This window comes from Pongo abelii, chromosome 9 (assembly GCF_028885655.2).
Source record: "Pongo abelii isolate AG06213 chromosome 9, NHGRI_mPonAbe1-v2.0_pri, whole genome shotgun sequence".
NCBI classification, from domain to species: domain Eukaryota; kingdom Metazoa; phylum Chordata; class Mammalia; order Primates; family Hominidae; genus Pongo; species Pongo abelii.
In genome coordinates this window covers 59,898,687-59,923,748 of record NC_071994.2, presented here as the reverse complement: position 1 = coordinate 59,923,748, position 25,062 = coordinate 59,898,687, and the positions used below count along the sequence as shown (strand labels likewise).

Here is a 25,062-nt window from a genome sequence, read left to right as displayed (position 1 = left end):
TTCAGGCTGGAGTACAGTGGCACAATCACAGTTCACTACAGCCTTGACTACCTGGGCTCAAGTGATCCTCCCATCTCAACCTCCTGAGTAGCTGAGACCACAGGTGTGTGTGCCACCATGCCTGGCTAATTTTTTTTGTTAGTTAGAGAGACAGGGTTTTGCTGTGTTGCCCAAGCTGGTCTTGAACTCCTGGGCTCAAGCAATCTTCCTATCTTGACCAAAGAGCTGGGATTACAGGCATGAGCCGGCAGGCCTGGCTAGAAAATTTTAATATTTGGTTGTTGAGGTCAGTTTATATTAGTACGTGCCATCTATGTTCTTCTAGTCAAAATTTTATGTTAGTATTGATTTGGCTTCTCTTAATTTTTAGAATTTAATGTTTTAAATAGATAATACATTTTATATCATTCAAAAATCAGTATAATCAGCCATAATTATAGCAATGAAAAGGAGGAATGAAAAGTAATCAATTAAACAACTGGTTTAAAGGAGGAAAAATAATATTAAAGGAAACCAAAAGGAAGCAGAGAAAGAAAATCTAATCAGAAGAATTTTCATACATGGAATAGAAAATTTTTCAGAGATCTAGCCCCAGAAAAAAACACAAGATCCAGACCATTTCTTTTCTTTCTTTTGTTTAAAGAAAATCTTTTAGGAGATGAGATCTTCCTCTGTCACCCAGGCTGGAGTGCTGTGGCATGGTCATAGCTCACTGCAGCCTTGAACTCCTAGGGCTCAGGTAGTCCTCCCACCTCAGCCTCCCAAGTAGCTAGGAGTACAGGCATGCACCACCATGCCCTGCTAATTTTTTTTTTTTTCTTGAGACGGAGTCTCGCTCTGTCGCCCAGGCTGGAGTGCAGTGGCATGATCTTGGCTCACTGCAAGCTCCGCCTCCCGGGTTCACGCCATTCTCCTGCCTCAGCCTCCCAGTAGCTGGGACTACAGGCGCCCGCAACCACACCCGGCTAATTTTTTGTATTTTTAGTAGAGACGGAGTTTCACCATGTTAGCCAGGATGGTCTCGGTCTTCTGACCTCGTGATCCACCTGCCTCGGCCTCCCAAAGTGCGGGGATTACAGGCGTGAGCCACCGCACCTGGCCTAGTTGTTTTTTTAATTATGTGTTTTAGAGATATGGTCTTGCTGTGTTGCCCAGGCTGGTCTCAAACTTCTGGCCACAAGTAATCCTGAGTTGCTAGGATTACATATGCATAAGAATAAGTTTCATAAAGGGAAACTATCTGTCTACTCTTTAATGATTTGAGTGATTCTATCAAAGCATTAAAGAGCAGATTGTCAGTTCTATTTAATCTATTCCAGAGCATAGAAAAAGAAGGAAAGCTTCCACATTCTTGCTATATATTGATGCCAAAATCAAAATTATTATGTCTCCAAAGAATACTATCTCATGACAGTTGGATTTATTTCAGGAATACAAGATGGACTTAATATTAGGAAATCTAATATTATAAATCATCATATAAATAGTCCTAAGGAGAAAAAAATCTTTAAAATTTTGATGTATCACAAAAAGTCATAAAGTCAAAGGACAAATGATAAATTGGAATAAATATTAGAATCCTTATTCTTTTAATTTTAGGCTATGAGAAGATCAAATAGCTATGTAATAGAATTTCCGAAATGCAAAGATATCTTAAAGTTATCTTGCTGGGCATGATGGCTCACGCCTGTAATCCCAGCACTTTGGGAGGCCGAGGCGAGTGGGTCACCTGAGGTCAGGAGATTGAGACCAGCCTGGCCCACGTGGTGAAACCTCATCTCTACTAAATGTACAAAAATCAGCTGGGTGTGGTGGCATGTGCCTGTAATCCCAGCTACTCAGAAGGCTGAGGCAGGAGAATCGCTTGAGCCCAGGAGGCAGAGGTTGCAGTGAACTGAGATCACATCACCGCACTCCAGCCTGGGTGACAGAGCGAGACTCCATCTCAAAAAAAAAAGAAAAAAAGTTATAAGTCATATGGCTTTCTCCATGTATGCAGAAAATCCATTTGACAAAATTAAACACCAATTCATAATTTAAAGTAATAAAATACTAATTAATAGATAACTTCTGTAACACGATAAGCTATATCCAACTCAGTTACATCATACTTAGTGGGGAAGCACAAGTATGTATCCTGACTGAAATTAGAAACAAGACAGTGTTGCCCACTGTAACCACCACTAAATAACATCGCTTTGGAGGTACAAGCCAAAACATTTATTTATTTTTTATTTTTTAATTTTAATTTTTTTTTTTTTTTGAGACTGAGTCTCACTGAGTCACCCATGCTGGAGCATGCAGTGGTGCAGTCTCAGCCCACTGCAACCTCTGCCTCCTGGGTTCAAGGGCTTCTCCTGCCTCAGCCTCCTGAGTAATTGGGATTACAGGTGCCTGCCACCACTCCCGGCTAATTTTTAATTTTCAGTAGAGACAGTGTTTCACCATGTTGGTCAGGCTGGTCTCGAACTCCTGACCTCAGATGATCCACCTGCCTTGGCCTCCCAAAATGCTGGGATTACAGGCATTAGCCACCGTGCCTGACCTAGCCAAAACATTTATACAAATAAAAAAAATTTGGAGGTAAAGTAATTGGAAAGGAGGTGATAAAACCATCTTTTTTCACAGATGATGTGATGTTTATATATATATGGAACACCCAAAATAATTAATGGAAAAATTTACTATAAACAATAGGAAAATAGAGCCCCTCAATAGGAAAAGTATGGTAAACTTAATCCGTAGAAATCAATATTTTCCATATGTACGTAACAGCCCGTTAGAAGACAGAATGGAAGAAAAGGACTCCATTTACAATAGCAACAAAGATAAAATGTCCAGAATAAACCGACTCAGAAATGTGCAAAACTGACAGACAAAAACTTTAAAATACTCATGAAGGATGCAAAAGTATACTTGAATAAGTGGGAAGACACAATAACTTTTTGATACAAAGGCTCAGTGTTATAAACACGTCAGTTTTCTCTAGATTAATATATAATTTAAACATAATCCAAATAAAAATATATACTTTTATTTTTCTGGCACTAGCCAAGTGAATTTTTTAAAGTGCATATGAAAAAGGACACGAGTAGGCCAGGCATGGTGGCTCACGCCTGTAATCCCAGCCCTTTGGGAAGCTAAGGTGGGCGGATCACCTGAGGTCAGGAGTTCAAGACCAGTTTCGCCAACATGGCAGAACCCTGTCTCTACTAAAAATACAAAAATTAGCTGGGCATGGTAGCACATGCCTGTAATCCCAGCTACACAGGAGGCTGAGGCAGGAGAATCACTTGAACCCGGGAGGCAGAGGTTGCAGTGAGCTGAGATCACACTATTGCACTCCAGCCTGGGTGACAGAGTGAGACTGTGTCTCAAAAGAAAAGAAAAGAAAAAGAACACAAGTAAGAAAACTTAGATACCTCTGAAAAAGAACAATAAAGGACTAGATATTAGAAATTGAATCTTTAATATCTATTAAATCTTTAATATTAAATCTTAAATTATGTCACTAAGCCTCAGTCATTAAAACTGTATGGCTTAGGCAGAAAAGTAGAAAGACCAGTGAAACACAACAGACATTCCAGAAGTAGAGTTAAATACACAACATAATTTAGTTTAATATAAAGCTGGTATCTCATTATTAGTGGGATAAAGATAGGTTTTTATTTTTTTTATTATTAATTTATTTTTTTTAGACAGGTCATCACTGCCCAGGTTGGAGTGCAGTGATGCAATCATAGCTCATTGCAGCCTCAGACTCCTGGGCTCAAGAGATTCTCACACTTCAGCCTCCTGAGTAGCTAGGACTACAGGAGTGTGCCACCATGCCTGGCTAATTTTCTTTTTTTTTGGAGAGACAAAGTCTCACTGTGTTCCCCAGGCTGGTTTGAGGGAACTCCTGGCCTCAAATGATCCTTCTGCCTTGGCTTCCTAAAGTGCAGGGATTATAGGTGTATGCCACCACACCCAACAAATTTTTAACTAAGTAGTGTTGGTATAACTTGCTAGCCATTTGGACAAGATATAGTTAAAACCATATTTCTTATATCCTTTATCAGAATAATTGTAAATAAATTAAAGATTTAAATGTAGAAAATAAAATCATAAAAGTACTATGTGACAGTACAGGTGAATTTCCTGTATTATCTTGGAATGAGCTTTCTAATTATGAGTCAAAATCAAGGAGTAGATTTAGCCAGTGGAAGATCTTTCAAGCTGGTTCATGTGTCCTTGTGATATCCTCCCATAGGTTGGTTATCTGGGTGGTTTGTTGTCATTAATAAACATCTGAACATTTAACTCTTGGAATAGTGGTTCTAAAACTTCAGATTGCATGAGAATCTCCTAGAAATCTTGTTAGAAATGTAGATTACTAGATCTCACCTCCAGAGATTCTGGCTCTGGGAAAGAGTATAATAATCTACATTTTAAACATATAGTCTTAGAAAACAAATACCAAATACTCATCATCCTGAAATTAAGGATATCAATGAGAAGTAAATTGAGTCATGCCATGCTACTTGGGGTAGTCAGGCATGCAAGGTAATTCCATACTTGAAGCCAGGCCTGAGATGTGTGGAGATTTCTCTCCCTGGGACAACTTCCATCCCCTCAGTCTTAACAGTATCCTCTTCATTCCAAGATGGGTACTGAATTTCATTGCATAAAGAAAACAGTCTAGGCTGGGCGTGGTGGCTCACTCCTGTAATCCCAGCACTTTGGGAGGCCAAGGTGGGTGGATCACCTGAGGTCAGGAGTTCGAGACCAGCCTGGCCAACATGGCGAAACCCTGTCTCTACTAAAAATACAAAAAAATAGCCAGATGTGGTGGCATGTGCTGGTAGCTACTTGGGAGGCCGAAGAAGGAGAATCGCTTGAACACGGGAGGCGGAGGTTGCAGTGAGCCGAGATCACGCCACTGTGCCCCAGCCTGGGTGACAGAGTGAGACTCCGTCTCAAAAAAAAAAAAGGAAACAGTCTGATGTAACTTAGAAACTAAGGAATATTATTTTCTCATTGGTTCAGTATGAATTGAAATATCTGATAATTTGAGGAAGGGCTTAAACAGTCTTAATTTTAGGGAGGGGGGTAATTTTTAAAGTAGGCAGTTTTTTTTTTTTTTTAATTGAAATGGAGTCTGGCTATGTTGCCCAGGCTGGTCTTGAACTCCTGAGCTCAAGTGATCCACCTGCCTCAGGCTCCCAAAGTGCTGGGTTTACAGGCATGAGCCCGTGCCTGGCCCATTCACGTGGTACAAATGTAGAAAATATAGAACAAAAATCTACCTGATATTTTTGTATCCTGTCAGTTCCCAATGTCCCCTAACACCATCCTCCTTGGGTTTATCTATTTGTTTTTTTTTAAGTTAAATTGAGATGACGTTTTGCTATGTTGTCCAGGCTGGTCTTGAACTCCTGTTCCTGGCCTCAAGTGGTCCTCCTGCCTCAGCCTCCCAAAGTGCTGGGATTATAGGCATGAGCCACTATGCCTGACTCTTGAGTTTCTTTATATATAAGCAAATACAAATACAATGTTTTTATTGTCCGTTTCTTTTTATGCAAAAGGAAATACACATTTTTGTGCATTGTTTTTCAATTAATAATATATTTTGAATATCTTTCTGTATTAGTACATAGAGACCATCTCTCTTTTTTTTTTGTTTTTTACAGCTGCATAGAACTCCATTATATGGATATACTATAATTTATTTAGCCAGGCCCCTGTCAATTGACATTTAGGTTATTTCTAGTGAACTATCTTTTACATATGTCACTGTGTATCCCTATAAGATTATCTTTAGGATAATTTCCCCACAGTGGAATTGCCAAATCAAATTATATATATTTGTAATTTTGATAGATATTGCCACATTTGCCTCCATAGAGGTTGTATCAATACACATACCCACCAGCAATAATTCCTCACAGGCTTACTAATGGCATGTGTCATCAAACTTTAGGAGTTTTCCATTCTGTTAGATAGTATAGCAGTGCAGTTTTAATATGTATTTCTCTTATTTTGAGTGAGGTTAAGGGTCTTTTTATATATTTCACTGTCTGGTCATTTTTTTTAGGGCTAAGTCTTAAAACAAGTATTTTCTTCATAAATAGAACTGTTAGTACAGTGCCATACTTAGAATTCAGCGAAAACTTGTTTGAACCAGATTTAGCAGTTCTTCACTTTCTGGCATAACAATATGTTCCAGGATCAACTTGTACCTACCTTGCCCCAGCTCTGGAATGAGCCATTTCTCTGAGGAGCACTGGTTTTTCTTAAGGGGCAACTATATTTTAGATCAAGAGCTGGCACTAGGTATGCTCCTTGCTACTGGAGTGTATTTTCTTGGCACCTTAATTGCATGGATCTAGGAAATATGCATGTCTATACACATAGACACATATATACACACATATATATCATATACATGTGAAACGTGCATATACATGTTAAATGTACATATTTTAGAAATGCTGAGTTCACACAGATAGCGCTAATTCCCATTCATCTCTAGCAATTTCTTTCTTGCCTTTCACCATTCCATATTTGTATATTCCTTCTTCCTAAATGAGAGCTGATTTCCAACAACTTCGACAATGTACCCATTTTGCTCAATTCTATAAGGGCTCCTATTGGGTTGTTTCTGGTGAGCTGTCTTGTATGTATATCCACTGTGTACCTATTACATGTGTCCACTATGTAATACAACTGAAACAATCCAGTATCACTTCACCCATTTCACTATAGTAAATTGTAACTTGTTTTTTAAAAGTTAAAAAAATTGATATTTCCTTAAAAATATGTCATAATTAAAAGGAATTTACCTAAGTTAGATTTTTATTGTTTCATAAGTGATCCATTGGAGCAATATACAAGGAATTCTTTCACGTAAGCTTTAGAGCAATTATTTTTAGAAATTCTACTTAAACCTTTGATAAGGATACTGTATTAGAGTTTAATTAAAAGCAGGATATTTAGTAGTTTTAAGATAATTAAAAAGGGTTTGTTATTGTGCTGATAGTCGTCTAGTCGTTTTAGATACAACATTAAAATATGCATAAGGCCAGGCATAGTGGCTCAATGCCTGTAATGCCAGCACTTTGAGAGGCTGAGGTGGGAGGATCATTTGAGGCCAGAAATTCAACACCAGCCTGGGCAATATGGTGAGACCCTGTCTCTACCAAAAATTAAAAAAAAAGAAATTAGCCAGGCATAGTGGTGCACACCTGTTGTCCTAGCTACTTAGGAAGCTGAGGTGGGAGGATTGCTTGAGCCCAGGAGGTCAAGGATGCAGTGATCCATGATTGCACCATTGCTCTCCGGCTTGGGTGACAGAGCAGACCATGTCTCAAAAAAAAAATGAGAGAGAATTTTTAAAAATATACATGTTAAATTGCATTCCACTCTAGGTTCAAGGACACTACCTTTATCTAGAATAACACATGCAGTATTCGTAAAGTAAATATGTCTTTATGCTAAAACTTTGGATTTCCTTATAAAATCCTATAGGAATAAATATGAAATCTTTTTCTTATGTATAATTATTATAATGTTTCTAGCTTCTAGAAATTGATCATTTACAGTTTTCTCATTTTCTTTCAGATATAGGCATGGACCACCAAGCTCTTCTAAAACAATTTGATCACCTAAACCACCTGAATCCTGACAAGTTTGAATCCACAGATTTAGATATGCTAATCAAAGCGGTGAGAATAATTCCAAAAAGTTTTGTCTTTATTGTGCCTTTGAGGTTTTGTAATTTGACAAGTAAACCCAATGAAATGGAAATATAACTTTTATATATTCTGTAGAAGATCTTTAAAGGGAGGTAGCTTAACCCTTATTAATACAGATATTAATATGTACATACAGGTCTAAAATCCCTTATCCACAATTCCTAAATCCAAAAGCTGTAAAAACTGAAACCTGGCCTGAATGAACCAATTATAGTAAAACCATTTACAGTTTTTATTTAACCTACTTAGTGTGATATTTATAGATTTTGCTTAAGAAATACTAGTCTGTTTGATTACAGATACTACAGGGATATTCCATAATATGGCATATGTACCATATTCCCTTTCTTTAAGGTAGAAAATTCTGAAGCACATCTGGCCTCAGGGATTTTAGATAAGAGTTTATGGACCTCTCACATTATGTGTGAATGGAACTAGTTCTAACCTGGCAGGTATTCGATTAGTTAAATGGTTAGAAGCCATTTTAGTTTTCTGTACTGTCTAGATTTGATGTAGTTCCTTTCTTCTTCTTTTTTTTTTTTAAATCAACTTATATATTACTTGCTTATGAGGAGTTTCCTAAAGTTGGGGCTAGCTTTGAACTTTTAGTTTCTTTGAATACTCTCTGGTAATAATAATGACTAAAATTGCTGGGCATGGTGGCTCATGCCTGTAATCCCAGCACTTTGGGAGGCCGAGGTGGGTGGATCACCCAAGGTCAGCAGTTCAAGACCAGCCTGGCCAACATGGTGAAACCCTGTCTCTACTTAAAATACAAATATTAGCCGGGGGTGGTGGTGAGCACCTGTAATCCCAGCTACTCGAGAGGCCTCAGGAGGCTGAGATGGGATAATCGCATGAACCAAGAGGCAGAGGTGGCAGTGAGCCAAAATCGTGCCACTGCACTCCAGCCTGGGTGATGGGTGAAACTCCGTCTCAAAAAAAAAAAAAGAAAAAACTTGACTAAAATTAAATGGTAGAATTTAAAAAGAGGAGTCCAGTATGTTTTTGCCCTCCTGTACCACTTCTGTTCAAGAGTATGCTATATTCAAGAATGGCTTTATTTACATTTTTCAAATGAATGTTTTTATTTAACTTGAATGCATTATTGCATTTCAGGCAACAAGTGATCTGGAACACTATGACAAGACTCGACATGAAGAATTTAAAAAATATGAAATGATGAAGGAACATGAAAGGAGAGAATATTTAAAAACATTGAATGAAGAAAAGAGAAAAGAAGAAGAGTCTAAATTTGAAGAAATGAAGAAAAAGCATGAAAATCACCCTAAAGTTAATCACCCAGTAAGGATTGTGACTTTATGAAACCATTTTTAGATAAAGATACTTCTTTGTATCAGTGGATTTTTATTGTGTTATTAGTACTTAAATCTTGATTCTTCTGCCAAGTTCCTCAAATTTATATTTTGCGTCTGTACAGATAGATTATATTTTGTTTTGAGCAATTTTTTAAAATTCGTTCACAGGGAAGCAAAGATCAACTAAAAGAGGTATGGGAAGAGACTGATGGATTGGATCCTAATGACTTTGACCCCAAGACATTTTTCAAGTTACATGGTAATGATTTGATACAAACATTAATATTTATATCTGCTGTTTGAAAAAATATTTGCTTTCCTCTTAATTGATTTCTGCCAAGGTCTGCTATTGAGTTCTAGTGAGAGTAAATGGTTAGAGTTTTTCTAGGGTAATACGATAGTCTTTATTGCTTACCTGCAGTATAAAATGTTTTACATCAGTAGCTCTGTCTTTATACTGGCTTTTACTGTTGAGTCTATGAATTACTGCAAAGTTCTCTGTTAAGTGAAAACTAAACTGTGACTAGCTAGGTTATATCTAATAGGCTTTATACTATAATATTACATTTTACTTCTACTCTTATAGAATATTGCTATACTTTATATTTTTGGAAAAAAATGGTAAAGATATGCTTTCCTCACAAATGATTACGAATTACAAATAAATATAGCATATTTATCAGTTCAGCTGATCTAAAGCTTCATGAAAAAGAATAAATGCTTTTCTGCAGTCTATTGATGCTTCACATCAGTACTATTTTTGGAAACCCTTTATAAATCATTGTATTTTAATTATTTTATAAGGTATTAAAATCTATTTTTGCATTTGTAACTTTTAAACTTTAGATGTTAATAGTGATGGATTCCTGGATGAACAAGAATTAGAAGCCCTATTTACTAAAGAGGTAAAGGAGTTTATTAAGTATTCAGTATTCTTGTTCTCTCTCTTTTTTTCTTGTTACTTTTTTTCCTTTCATGTTCATTTAAAATTTTTCTTTGTAGTTGGAGAAAGTATATGACCCTAAAAATGAAGAGGATGATATGGTAGAAATGGAAGAAGAAAGGCTTAGAATGAGGGAACATGTAATGAATGAGGTATGTTTTAAAAGTTTAAGATAATATATTATTTCTATGTATTATTTAATTCTTGCAATAAATCTTACTTTAAGATGGAAAATATACAGAATTTGTATTTAAATGGAGTTTGCGTTTTTTTTTTTTTTTTTTTTTTTGAGACAGGGTCTTACTCTGTTGCCCAGGCTGGAGTGCAGTGGTGCAATCATGGCTCCCTGCAGCCTCAACCTCCTGGGCTCAAGCAGTCCTTTGGTCTCAGCCTCCTGAGACTGAGGAGGGACCACAAGCTGGAGCCACCATGCCTAGCTAATTTTTTTTTTTTTTTTTTGAGATGGAGTCTCACTCTTGTCACCCACATTGGAGTGCAATGGCACAATCTCGGCTCACTGCAACCTCCGCCTCCCAGGTTCAAGTGATTCTCCTGCCTCAGCCTCCTGAGTAGCAGGGATTACAGGCACCCACCACTACACCTAGCCAATTTTTTATTTTTAGTAGAGACAGGGTTTCAGCATGTTGGCCAGGCTGGTCTTGAACTCCTGACCTCAGGTGATCCATCCGCCTTGGCCTCCCAAAGTGCTGGGATTATAGGTGGGATTACAGGCGTGAGCCACTGGCCTTTTTTGTTTGTTTTTGAGACACAGACTCACTCTGTCACCCAGGCTGGAGTGCAGTGGTGCAATCTTGGCTCACTGCAACCTCCGCCTCCTGGGTTCAAGTGATTCTCTTGCCTCAGCCTCCTGAGTAGCTGGGATTACAGGCATGCACCACCACGCCTGGCTGATTTTTGTATTTTTAGTAGAGATGGGGTTTCACCATGTTTGCCAGGCTGGTCTTAAACTCCTGACCTCAAGTGATCCACCCACCTCAGCCTCCCAAAGAGCTGGCTGGGATTACAGGCATGAGCCACCGCACGAGGCCGATTTTTTTTTTTTTTTTTTTAAGAGACAGCATGTCTTTGCCACGTTGCCCAGGCTGCCAGCTAACTTTTTAATTTTTGGAGACACAAGGTCTTGCTATGTTGCCCAGGCTGAAGTTTGCATTTTTGATCCGGATTATTATACTAGATGCCTTTAGTATGAATAAAATAATTTGTAACTACTTTAAAATATTCTAAAAGATAAAGATGCTACTGCATATCAGGTATAAAACTTTTTTTTTTGGGCTGGGCACGGTAGCTCATGCCTATAATCCCAGCACTTGGGGAGGCCGTGGCAGGTGGATCTCTTGAGGTCAGAAGTTTGAGACCAGCCTGGTAAACATGGTGAAACCCCGTGTCTACTAAAAATACAAAGATTAGCTGGGTGTGGTAGTGCATACCTACAATCCCAGCTACTCAGGAGGCTGAGGCATGAGAATCGCTTGAACCCAGGAGGCAGAGTTTGCGGTGAGCCAAGATTACACCACTGTACTCCAGCCTGGGTGACACAGTAAGATTCCATCTCAAAACCAAACCAAAGCAAACCCTTTTTTCAGTACTGAAAAACAAAAACAAAAAACAACCTCTGGTTACTGCCTCATTTCTTTGTTTCTCTTCAAAGAGTTGTCTATTCTTCCTCTTCCTGTTAATTCTTCACTTTTGCTTTTCGCCTTAATCTGTGCTGATACAGTTGATGCCTCCCTCTTTCTCGAAATGCTTTCTTCACTTGGCTTTTAGGAAACCACCCCTCCTCAATTTCCTCATACCTCACTCTCTCTTCTTTGCTGGCTCTTCCTTCTCTTTCCAAGTTCTACATGTTGCATTGCCCTGGGCCTATGCCTTGGCCGTGTTCTCCTTTCTGGCTTCGTTCTCTCCTTAAGTGATAGTGTGGAGCCCCATGTCTCTATATATGCTCTATATCTGCATGTATGCTGGTGAGTTCAACATTTTTATCTTCAGCTGTCTCCTTTCTCTGAGTTCTAGGGTTGTATCTGCTTGACAGTTCTCCTTGTGTTTAACTCACTTCTTCTTCAAACCCAGATCTGTTCCTTCCTCAGCCTTTTTCATTTCAACAAATGAATCATAATTCATCTAGTTGCTCAGGCTGTCATCCTTCTTTCCTCACATCCTGCATTTCCTCTATAAGTTCTATTTGATCTATCTTTCAAACAGACCCAGAATTTGACCACTTCCCCCCACTTCCACTACTATTTAATACCAATCAAGTCCAAGCAAGTCTCCTAACTGGCATCTCTGCTTCTATTCCTTACCCCACTGCAGACACTTCTTCATAAGTCGGCAGAGTAAGCTCTTAAAAGCATAAATCAGGTCATGTGCTCTCTTGCACGGAAATACTTCAGTGGCTTGCAATTTCCCTTGTAATATGATCCCAAATCCCTCCTATTTCCAAAAGATTTGTGACTTCATCCTTGCCTTACTCTCTGTGACTCTCTCCTCTGGCCTTCTGATGTTTACCTCTCATCAAGCTTGTTCGCATTTTAGGGCATTTGAACTTAATATTTCTTTTTTCTGGAATACCCCTTTTCTAGATCATCACAAGGTTTTACTTCCACTGAGTCTGTGCTCAAATGTCCATGGTCCATCTAATGACTACCCTCATTTAAATATTTGCCTTTCTCTGCAGTTCTTGCTCTGCCTCTCCTCCCTCTAAGCCAAAAACTCTGATGTAGGCATCATATGCAGGGTAACTGAATCCCACTATTTTGCTTCAGTAACTTTCATCTGAATTTTTGAGCTGTAAATGCTAAATTGGGATCTCTGTTGACTGCTGACATCCCAACTATCAAGTGAATTTCTTTGACCATTATAGAGTACACCTTTGTAACGAAATTTGCCACAGGCTGTAACAGCTGTACAAGAGGATTTGGAGAGGTTGCCAGCTTTAGTTCTGATTTTGGTAATTGTGTTTTTTTTAAGAAACAATGTTGAGAGCATTTTAATTTAACCTCCTTTACTCTTGGCTAAAACCATCCTCTTCCTGGAATGGTTCTTTTTCTTACCCAAGAACTTGGCTTCAAGAGGGGTTATACATATTACGGTAAAGGAGGAAGACAGTACCAGTCACCTAACCACTCAGATCAGCTGACTGAAACTTAATGGTTTTGTGGTCATTAGGTATATAGATATCTCATATTTTCCAATTTGAATTATATAGAAGAGAAAGATATTTATTTTGTAATTCTAGTATAATGTTGAGTGCTCTGTTTTTTATTTTTTTCCTCCAGTTGCTGTGGAAGTTAGGTGAGTCCTAATTGCTGTATGTTTGTGTAGTGGCATCTATTACAAGACAGTTGACAGTGTCTAAATAATATGAGAAAGATTTACTTTATATTCTGTATACATTTTGTTTTAATCAGGTTGATACTAACAAAGACAGATTGGTGACTCTGGAGGAGTTTTTGAAAGCCACAGAAAAAAAAGAATTCTTGGAGCCAGATAGCTGGGAGGTAATAGAACCTACTCTAAATGAGATGTATGGTTCAACAAATTCTACATCAGTCTATTCTACTTTTAACTTTTATTCCCCATTATGTTTGCATGTATAGTCTTACTATCTTGGGATTTTTATATAAATGTCACTATAAAATAATGAACTTGATTTCTTGGAAAGCTTGTAGCAATTTATTTCTTGTTTATAATCATACTGCATAAAATTAGAAGTCTTTTAAAAATTATGCTTTTTTTCAAAGTATAAAATAGGATTAGTTATTGAAAATTAGAAATATAGATATATTGAAAGAATAAATTAGAATTCACCTATAATTTTACTACTCAGAGGTAGATTCTTGAATTATGCATCGTATTATGTTAATTTGGAATAGTATGCAGTTTGTATATATAGTATATGCACATACAGCATACAGTATGTAAACAATGTATTGTCTCATTTTAAATTCACGTATATACATATATTCATATTTATGTGTTTTTTTATTGTTGTTTGTTTGCTTTTTGGTTTTTGTTTTTTTTGTTTTTTTGAGACAGAGTCTTGCTGTGTTGCCCAAGCTGGAGTGCAGTGGCATGACCTTGGCTCACTGCAACCTCCGCCTCCCAGATTCAAGCAATTCTCTGCCTCAGCCTCCTGAGTAGCTGGGATTACAGGTGCCCACCACCACGCCCGGCTAATTTTTGTATTTTTAGTAGAGATGGGGTTTCACCATGTTGGCCAGCCTGGTCTTGAACTCCTGACCTCGTGATTCACCCACCTCGGCCTCCCAAAGTGCTGGGATTATAGGCATGAGCCACCATGCCAGGCCAGTCATATTTATGTATTTTTTAAAATGGCTTCATACTGTATAAATGACTTTGTATGTTGATGAAATACTTTTTAAAAATTTAACAATATTTCACAAACATCTTTTAATGTCATTCTTCAAAAACGTGATTTTTAAAATGACTACCTAACATGCAGTTATATGGCTGTAGCATAATTTATATATCCATTTCTCCAGATTTAGACATTTTGGGTAAATTCCAGTATTTTACTGTAATGACACTATGATGACTATTCGTTTCTTCACACATTTTTGGGCAATCTATAATGATTTCCCTGGGATTAACTCCCAGGAATGGAACTGTTCTTAAGATTTATGAACAATTTTTAAAATTTCTCAGTATATCTTGGCAAACTGCTCCAGAAAAGTATATCAACTTGTAACACAGTCAACTGTGTATAAATGAATGCGTAGACAACTTGATAAGAATAGTTGAGAGGCACCAACCAAAATGGATGGAAGAAAGAACATAGTCTTTTTCTACATAAAAACTGAAAATATTACCATTTAAATTAAAATTTTAATTGTCCAGAAAATAGTTTGAGAAAGGGTGAACAGCTATTCTAGTTTACCCAGGACTAAGGAATTTCCAAGGATGTGGAACTTTTCATTGCTAAAGCCAGACATTTCTGGGCAAATTGGGACAGTTGGCCCCTTTAGTTTGACATCAGAAAAGTCAGCCTCTTTTTGTATTGGGTTTTTGTCTAACATTTGAAATGTTTCTTGACTTTGGTGAAGAAGAAGAATGCTAAGATTATTTGAATCTACATTCCCTTTAGTGCATCTGGTAGACTAGAAGATCAATAGATAATTATATACTTTTAAAATTTTGACATAATTTCAGATTTACAAGAGTTGCAGGAATAGACAGGAAATCCCTGAATACATTTCAACCAGATTTAACTACATTTGCTTTATCTTTCTTTTTCTCTCCTATTTTTAGTCTCTATGTGTGTGTATATAAAACATATAATTATGTTGTAATGTATATACGTATGTATATGTATGTATATATAAACATATGTGTATGTGTACATATATATAAAGTTTTGAATTGCTTAAGAGTAAATTACACATCATGCCACTTTAATCTAAAATACTTGAGTGTATATTTCTTGCAAACAAGGATTTACCTTATATAATCATAGTAAAATTATCAATACTACACATATGATACTCTTCTCCAATCTCTAGACTTAGTGAGATTTTGTCAATTTTCCCAATAATATCCTTTATAACAAAAGAAAATCCAAGATGATACATTGAATTCAGTTGTAATGTCTTTCTAGTCTCCTTCAATCTGAAACAATCAAGAGGACAGACTATAGACTATTATGTTATACAATGTCCCTTGAATACCACAGAAGAGATGCTCAGTGTATCCTATTAGAAGGCACATGTTGATGATCTCCATAACTGGTAATGGTAGCTTTGATCATTTTGTTAAGGTTGGTGTCTACCAGATTTTTTGATGTAAAGTTATTATTTTACCTTTTGCATTTTAAAAAGTATCTTGTCTAGCCCACCATAGTGAGAGAATCAGAAGTCAGTTTTTGTTTTTTTATTTTATAAATACAGACCAGGTCTCACTGTATTGCCCAGGCTGGTCCCGAACTCCTGGGCTCAAGGAATCCTCCTGCCTCAGCCTCCCAAAATGTGTGAGCCACTGTGCCTGGAAAGAAGTCAGCTTTTTTTTTTTTTTTTTTTTTTTTTTAAATAATTTTAAGAAACATAAAGACAGGGTCTTGCTCTGTTACCCAGGCTGGAGTATAGTGACGTGATCTCGGCTCAGTGCAACCTCTGCCCCCATCCCCCTCAACCTGCCCGGGCTCAAGTGATCCTCCCACCTCAGCCTCCTGAGTAGCTGAGACCACAGGCATGCACCACCATGCCTGGATCTTTTTTTTGTATTTTTAGTAGAGGCAGGATCTTGTCATGTTGCCCAGGCTGGTCTTGAACTCCTGAGCTCAAGCAATCTGCCTGCCTTGGCCTCCCAAAGTACTGGGATTACATATGTGAGTCACCGTGCCCAGACAGAAGTCAGCTTTAAAAAAAAAAAATTCATTCAACATTATATCAAAAGTATTTTCACATAATATTTGTAAGCCTTATTTTAAAAGCTATGGAGGTATATAAACATTTTTTTAGGGTTTGACATTTAGATTATTTCATTTTTTACTGCTATTTTAAAAAGAAAATGCTGCTACAAATACATTTTTATATAAAGCTTTTTATGGGATTAGAGTGGTTTTATAGGGTAGATTCTCAATGTAGCATTACCAGGACCCAGGGAATATCTTTTAAGGCTGTTTTTAAGGCTTGAACATCTTGATATACTGAAAGTAAGGAAGTCCCTAAAGAATGATACAGATATGTCACAAAGACACAAAAGCCAGTTTGAAGAAAATCTCACTGGCCAAATCTGGGACAATTTGAGCGTGGAAATAATGATGATAAGGATTAGAGCTTATTGAATAAAACAAGAAGCCACGAGTCTACACTGATATAAGTAGAGGGAGAGAGAAGGGCGAATTCTTTTGCAAAATTGCTTTTCAAAAGACTTACACCAATTTATATTTCCACCATTAAAAACGTGTTCACTCTTTAAACATATCAGAGCTGGGCATGGTGGTGCCTACCTGTAGGCCCAGCTACTTAGGAGGCAGGAGGACCACTTGAGCCCAGGAGTTTGAGACCAGTCTGGGCAATGTAATGAGACCCTGTCTCTAAAAGTAAAAAAAAAAAAATTTTTTAATACTTCGAGAATATGTGAATGTATTATTATTCATGTCCATTGATGATTCTAGCTAGAGTTATTACTGTGATGGTTGACAAATGGAGATTTTCTAACTTGATCATCCCTTCTACATTTGTTAGCTGGCTTTCTACTGTAATGAAAAACTGTTCCTTCCCCTTGACCTTCTACTTATATCAGTGTAGACTCGTGGCTTCTTTTATTCAATAAGCTCTAATCTTTACCATCATATTTCCATACTCAAATTGTCCCAGACTTGGCCGGTGAGAGTTTCTTCAGACTGGCTTTTGTGTCCTTCTGACATGTCCGAATCATTCTTTGGGGGACTTCCTTACTTTTAGTGTCAATCAGGATGTTCAAGGCTTACCTTATCCTTTCCCTGACCCAACCCAGAATGACCCATTTTTCTGAGGAGCCCTGCAGACCAAGATCTGGGCCCTGGATGTTCCCCTTGCTACTGTAGTGTCATTGCTTCCAATGTCTTGTCAGATGACAGAGCTGGGGAATTAAAAGAATATGTATATAATATAGATGTGTACACACATACGTGCACACATACACACATATACACACCTATACACATTAATATTCATTTCTACGTATCTATCAATATATATTAAAACTCATGAATTTACACTGATATCTCCAGTTGCAATCCAACAACTCTTGATTTCTTTTTGTTTCATTTTAATTTTTTAAAGTTCAGGGGTACATTTGCAGGTTTATTATATAGTTTATATATATAAACTTGTGTCATGGGGTTTTGTTTTACAGATTATTTTATTACCCAGGTATTAAGCCATCATACCCATTAGTTATTTTTCCTGATCCTCCTCCTCCTGTCCTCTATCCTCCTATAGGCCCCAGTTTGTGTTGTTCCTCGCTATATGTCCATGTGTTCTCATCATTTACCTCCCACTTATAAGTGAGAACATGCAGTATTTGGTTTTCTGTTTCTGCATTAGTTTGCTAAAGATACTGGCCTCCAGCTTCATCCATGCTCCTGCAGGGGACATGATCTCATTCTTTTTTATGGCTGCATAGTATTCCATGGTGTATATGTACCACATTTCTTTATCTACTCACTTAGGTTGGGCATTTAGGTTGATTCTATGTCTTTGCTATTGAGAGTAGTGCTGCAATGAACATATGTGCCACAACTTTGATTTCAACTTAGCATTCTATCTTTTGCCATACTTTATGCAAAACCTAACTCCCTTTTCCTTAAAAATATTTCATTTATTCACTCAATCCTAGAATGTACAAGAAGTTTCAGAATACTAATCCATGCCTCTGTAAAATAAGAGTTTAAATTTTGTTTAGATTTTGTTGTTGTTGGGGCCAGTACAGTAGCTCATGCCTGTAATCTCAGCACTTTGGGAGGCCGAGGTGGGAGGATCACCTGATATCAGACCTGGCCAACATGGTGAAATGCTGTCTCTATTAAAAATACAAAAATTAGCCGGGAGTAGTGGTGCACTCCTGTAATCCCAGCTACTCGGGAGGCTGAGGCAGGAGAATCACTTGAACCTGGGAGACGGAGGTTGCAGTGAGTTGAGATTGCACCCCAGCACTCCAGCCTGGATGACAGAGCAAGACTCCGCCTCAAAAAAATAAAAAAGATTTTGTTGTTGTTATTTTTAACGTGAGGGCATATTGTACAAATACTATGATCAAAAATTACTTGGGTTAGTTCATTTTTTCCCTCCCCGTTCTGTGGGTTATCTTATTCATTTAAAATAAAAGTACTATTTATTTACTTCTGTTTTTCTATTCAAGTTTTAGGATTTTCCTGTCTTGTGGATTTTAATTTTCTTTTCTTGAGTATGTGAAACATTAACACGTTTCCACAAATTGAATCTATACAAAGAAGGTGTATTCAGACAAGTTTTTTCTTTATTTTTTTAATAAGTGAAATTTGTTGTGTGTGCATACATAGTATGTATATATACTTATGGGGTACTTAGATATTTTGGTAGCGGCATGTGATGTGTAATAATCACATAATGGAAAATTGGGTATCCATCCCCTCAACCGTTTATCCTTTGTGTTACAAACAATCCAATTATACTCTTTTAGTTATTTTCAAATGTACAATTAAATTATTATTGACTATAGTCCCCCTGTTGTACTATGAAATACTGGGTTTTATTCATTCTATTTTTTTTTTGGTACCCATTAACTATCCCCACCACTCCCCAGCTCCACACCTTTCCTAGCCTCTGGTAACCATCCTTCTATTCTTTATCTCCATGAGTTCAATTGTTTTGATTTTTAGATCCCACAGATAAGTAGGAACACGTGATATTTGTCTTTCTGTGCCTGGCTTATTTCACTTAACATAATGACCTCCAGTTCTACCCATGGTGTTGCAAATGACAATCTCATTCTTTTTTTATGGCTGAAATAATACTCCATTGTGTATAAGTACCACATTTTCTTCATCCATTCATCTGTTGATGGGTGCTTAGCTTGCTTCCAAATCTTAGCTATTGTGAACAGTACTACAACAAACATGGAAACACAGATATCTCTTTGATATACCAATTTCCTTTCTTTTGGGTTAAGATTGCATTAAGATTGCTGGGTCATATGTTAACTCTATTTTAATTTTTTGAGGAACTTCCACACTGTTCTCCATAGCGGTTGTATTAATTTACATTCCTACCAACAGTGTACGAGGGTTCTCTTTTTTCCACATCCTTGCCAACATTTGTTATTGCCTGTCTTTTGGATAAAAGCCATTTTAACTGGGGTGAGATGGTATCTCATTGTAGTTTTGATTTGTGTTTCTCTGATGATCAGTGATGTTGAGAACTTTTTCATATGCCTGTTTGCCATTTTATGTCTTCTTCTGAGATATGTCTACTCAAATCTTTTGACCATTTTTGTCAGATTATTAGATAATTCCCTATAGAGTTGTCTGAACCTCTTATATATTCTAGTTATTTATCCCTTGTCAGACGCATGGTTTGCAAATATTTTCTCTCATTCTGTGGGTTATCCCTTCACTTTGTTGATTTTTTGCTTTGCTCTGCAGAAGCTTTTTTACTTGATGTGACCTAATTTGTCTATTTTTGCTTTGGTTGTCTGTGCTTATGGGTATTACTGAAGAATTTTTTGTCCAGGTCAATGTTCTGGAGAGTTTCCTCAATGTTTTCTTATAGTAGTTTGATAGTTTGAGGTCTTAGAGTTAAGTCTTTAATCCATTTTGATTTGATTTTTGTGTAAGGCAAGATATAGGTATGAAGCTTCATTCTTCTGCATATGGATGTTCAGTTTTCCAGCATCATTTATTGAAGAGATTGTATTTTCCCCAATGTATGTTCTTGGCACCTTTTTCAATAACGAGTTTACGGTAGGTGTGTGGATTTGTTTCTGGGTTCTCTATTCTGTTCCACTGGGCCTGTATGTCTGTTTTTATGCCAGTACGATTGTGTTTTGGTGACTATAGTTCTGTAGGATAATTTGAAGTCAAATGATGTGATTCCTTCAGTTTTGTTCTTTTTGCTTTGGTTATTCTAGGTCTTTTGTAGTTTCACATACATTTTAGGATTGTTTTATCTATTTCTGTGAAAAATGTCATTGGGTATTTTGATAACGGACTGCATTGAATTTGTAGATTGCTTTGGGGAGTATGGAGATTTTCACAACATAGATTATTTCAATCCTTGAACATGGAATATCTTTCCATTTTTTGATGTCTTCTTCAATTTCTTTCATCTGTGTTTTATAGTTTTCATTATAGAGATCTTAACTTCTTTGGTTAATTCCTAGGTATTTAATTTTATTTGTGGCTATTATAAATGGGATTACTTTTTAAATTTCTTTTTCAGATTGCTTATTGTTGGCATATAGAAATGCTGCTGATTTTTGTATGTTGATTTTGTATCCTGCAAATTTACTAAATTTATCAGTTCTAATAGTTTTTTTGTGTGTGGAGTCTTTAGGTTTTTCCCAAATATAAGATCATATCATCTGCAAACAAGGATAGTTTGACTTCTTCCATTCCAGTTTGGATGCCCTTTATATCTTTCTCTTGTCTTATTGATCTAGCTAGGACTTCCAGTACTACATTGAATAACAGTGGTGAAAGCCGGCATCCTTGTTGTGTTCCAGATCTAAGAGGAAAGACTTTCAGTTTTTCCCATTCGGTATGATATTAGCTGTGAGTCTGTCATATATGCCTTTTATTATATCAAGGTATGTTCCTTCTATACCCATTTTTTGAGGGTTTTTATCATGAAGGGATGTTGAATTTTTCAAATGCTTTTTCAGCATCAATCGAAATGATCATATGGTTTTTGTTCTTCATTCTGTTGATATGAGATATCATATTGATTTGTGTATGTTGACCCATCCTTGCATCACAGGGATAAATCCCAGTTGGCCATGATGTATGATCTTTTTAATGTATTGTTGAACTCAGTTTGCTATTATTTTGTTGAGTATTTTTGCATTAATATCCACCAGAGCTATTGGCTTGTAATTTTCTTTTTTTGATGTGACTTTGTCTGGTTTTGGTATCAGGGCAGTACAAGCCTTGTCAAATGAGTTTGGAAGTATTCCTTCCTCCTTTAGTTTTTGGAATAGTTTGAGTAGGATTGGCATTAGTTTTTCTTTAAAGGTTTGGTAGAATTCAGCAGTGAAGCCATTGGGTCCTGGGCATTTTTTTGCAGGGTGACTTTTTATTATGGCCTTGATCTCATTACTTGTTACTGGTCTGTTCAGGTTTTGGATTTCTTCCGAATTCAATCTTGGTAGTTTGTATGTGTCTAGGAATTTGTCCATTTCTTGTAGATTTTCCAATTTATTGGCATATAGTTGCTCATAGTAGCCATTAAGGATCCATTGAATTTCTGCAGTACCAGTTGTAATGTCTCCTTTTTCATCTCTGATTTCATTTATTTGGGTTTTCACTCTTTGTCTCTTAGTATGGCTAAAGGTTTGTCAATTTTGTTTAACTTCAAAAAACCAACTTTTTGTTTCATTGATCTTTTGTATTGTTTTCTTCATTTTATATTCATTTATTTCTGCTCTGATCTTTATTTTTTCATTTCTTCTACTAATTTTGGATTCAGTTTGCTCTTGCTTTTCTAGTTAAGATGCACTATTAGGTTATTTATTTTGAGATTTTTCTTCTTTTTTTGATATAGACAATTATAACTATAAATTTCCCTCTTAGTACTGCATTTGCTTTATCCCACAGGTTTTGGTATGTTGTATTTCCATTATCATTTGTTTCAAAAAATGTTTCAATTTCCTTCTTAATTTTTTCATTGACCCACTGGTTATTCAGGAGCATATTGTTTAATTTCCACGTTTGTATAGTTTCCAAAATTCCTCTTATTATTTATTTGTTGTTTTATTCCATTGTGGTCAGAGAAGATGCTTGATATTATTTCTATTTTTTGAATTTTTTTTTTTTGAGACAAAGTCTTGTTCTGTTGCCCAGGCTAGAGGGCAGTGGCACTATGTCAGCTCACTGCAACTTCGCCTCTCAGGTTCAAGCAGTTCTTGTGCCTCAGCCTCCCAAGTAGCTAGAATTACAGGTGCATGCCACCACGCCCAGCTAACTTTTGTATTTTTAGTAGAGATGGGGTTTCACCATGTTGGCCAGGCTAGTCTTGAACTCCCAACCTCAAGTAATCCGCCCACCTTGGCTTCCCAAAGTGCTGGGATTACTGGCATGAGCCACCATGCTCAGCTGAATGTTATAAGACTTGTTTTGTGACCTAGCATGTTGTCTATTTGTCTATTTATTTATTTATTTATTTATTTATTTATTTATTTTTGAGACAGAGCTTCACTCTGTTGCCCAGGCTAGAGTGCAATGGCAAAACCTCGGCTCACCACAACCTCTGCCTCCTGGGTTCAAGTGATTCTCATGCCTCAGCCTCCCAAATAGCTGGGATTATAGTCATGCACCACCATGCCCAGCTAATTTTGTATTTATAATAGAGACAGGATTTCTCCATGTTGGTCAGGCTGGTCTCGAACTCCCAACCTAAGGTGATCCGCCCGCCTCAGCCTCCCAAAGTTCTGGGATTACAGGTGTGAGCCTCTGTGCCCGGCCTCATTGTTACTGTTTTGTTTTTTTTTTTTTGAGATGGAGTTTTGCTCTTGTTGCCCAGGCTGGAGTGTAATGGTGCAATCTCAGCTCACCGCAACCTCTACCTCCTGGGTTCAAGTGATCCTCCTGCCTCAGCCTCCCGAGTAGCTGGGATTACAGGCATGTGCCACCACACCCGGCTAATTTTTTGTATTTTTAATAGAGACAAGGTTTCTCCATGTTGGTCAGGCTGGTCTCGAACTCCCAACCTCAAGTGATCTGCCTGCCTCGGCCTCCCAAAGTGCTGGGATTACAGGCATGAGCCACCGCACCCGGCTGTACTTTTTATATCTTATTTTATTACCTGTCTTGAAAAGTTGTAGTTATTATTTTATTTATTTTTAGTTATTTTTGATCGGTTCCTTGTTTGGTCTTTTACTTAAGTCAAGAGAAGTTTATATATGACAATTACAGTGTTATACTATTCTTTGTTTTTCTGTGACTGTTACCAGTGAGTTTTGTACCTTCAGATGATTTCTTTGTTCTCGTTAACATCCTTTTCTTTCAGATTGAAGAACTACCTTTCACATTTCTTATAGGACAGGTCTGGTGTTGATGCAATCCCTCAGTTTTTGTTTATCTGAGAAGGTCTTTATTTCTCCTTCATGCTTAAAGGATATTTTCAGTGAATGTACTATTCTAGGGTAAAAATTTTTTTTCCTGTCAGTACTGCAAATATTTCATATCAGTCTCTCTTGGCCTATAAGATTTCCACTGAAAAATCTGCCACCTGAGACAGAGTCTTGCTCTGTTACCCAGGCTGGAGTGCAGTGGCGTGATCTTGGCTCACTGCAACTTCTGCCTCTCAGGTTCAAGTGATTCTTGTGGTTTAGGCTCCCGAGCAGCTGGGATTACAGGTGTGTGCCACCACATCTGGCTAATTTTTATATTTTTAGGTGAGATGAGGTTTTTCTTTGTTGGCCAGGCTGGTCTTGAAATCCTGGTCTCAAGTGATCTGCCCACCTCTGCCTCCCAAAGTGCTGAGATTACAGGTGTGAGCCACTACACCTGGCCAGGATCCTTTCTTTGTACTTGACCTTTGGTATTTTGAATATTAAATGCCTTGAGGTAGTGTGACGTGAGTTAAATCTGCTTGGTGTTCTATAACCTTTTTGCACTTGAATGTTGAAATATTTTTGATATTATTCCTTTGAATAAACTTTCTACCCTTATCTCTTTCTCTGCCTCCTCTTTAAGGCCAATAAAACTCCTATATTTGCCCTTTTGAGGCTGTTTTCTAGATCTTGTAAGCATGCTTTGTTTTTCATTCTCTCTCCTTTGTGTCCTCTGTATTTTCAAATAGCCTGTCTTCAAGCTCAGTAATTCTTTCTTCTGCTTGATCAGTTCTGCTCTTAAGAGACTCTGATGTATTCTTCAGCATGTCCGTTGCATTTTTTTAACTCTAGAATTTCTGCTTGATTCTTTCTAATTATTTTGATCTCTTTGTTAAATTTATCTGATAGAATTCTGAATTCCTTCTCTGTGTTATCTCGAATTTCTTCGAGTTTCCTCAACACAGCTATTTTGAATTCTGTATCTGAAAGGTCATATATCTCTGGTTCTCCAGGACATATATCTCTGGTTCTCCAGGATTGGAACCTGGTGCCTTATTTAATTCATTTGGTTAGGTCATGTTTTCCTGGGTGGTGGTGATGTGTGTAGATGTTTGTTGGTATCGGAGCATTGAAGAGTTAGATACTTATTGTAATCTTCACACTCTGGGCTTGTTTGTGCATGTCCTTCTTTGGAAAGCTTTCCAGGTATTCCACGGGACTTGGGCCCAAAGTCCAGTAATTCTGTGATTTTTGCAGACTCTTAAAAGTACCACCTTGGTGGTCTTGGTTAAGATCCGGA

General features: G+C 37.2%; 1 protein-coding gene across 25 annotated transcripts in view; it reads left to right on the top strand.

Moving 5' to 3' along the window:
• The window catches only part of NUCB2 (nucleobindin 2), a 57,099-nt gene that overhangs the window by 28,696 nt on the left and 3,341 nt on the right, over nucleotides 1-25,062 (top strand). For all 25 annotated transcript variants that reach the window (XM_054525894.2, XM_054525904.2, XM_002821996.6 and 22 more), the window contains 6 exons: nucleotides 7,603-7,706; nucleotides 8,856-9,041; nucleotides 9,224-9,314; nucleotides 9,902-9,960; nucleotides 10,058-10,150; nucleotides 13,424-13,513. In XM_054525894.2, coding sequence (XP_054381869.1) covers nucleotides 7,603-7,706; nucleotides 8,856-9,041; nucleotides 9,224-9,314; nucleotides 9,902-9,960; nucleotides 10,058-10,150; nucleotides 13,424-13,513 — 623 coding nt within the window. The remainder of the gene's footprint in view (nucleotides 1-7,602; nucleotides 7,707-8,855; nucleotides 9,042-9,223; nucleotides 9,315-9,901; nucleotides 9,961-10,057; nucleotides 10,151-13,423; nucleotides 13,514-25,062) is intronic.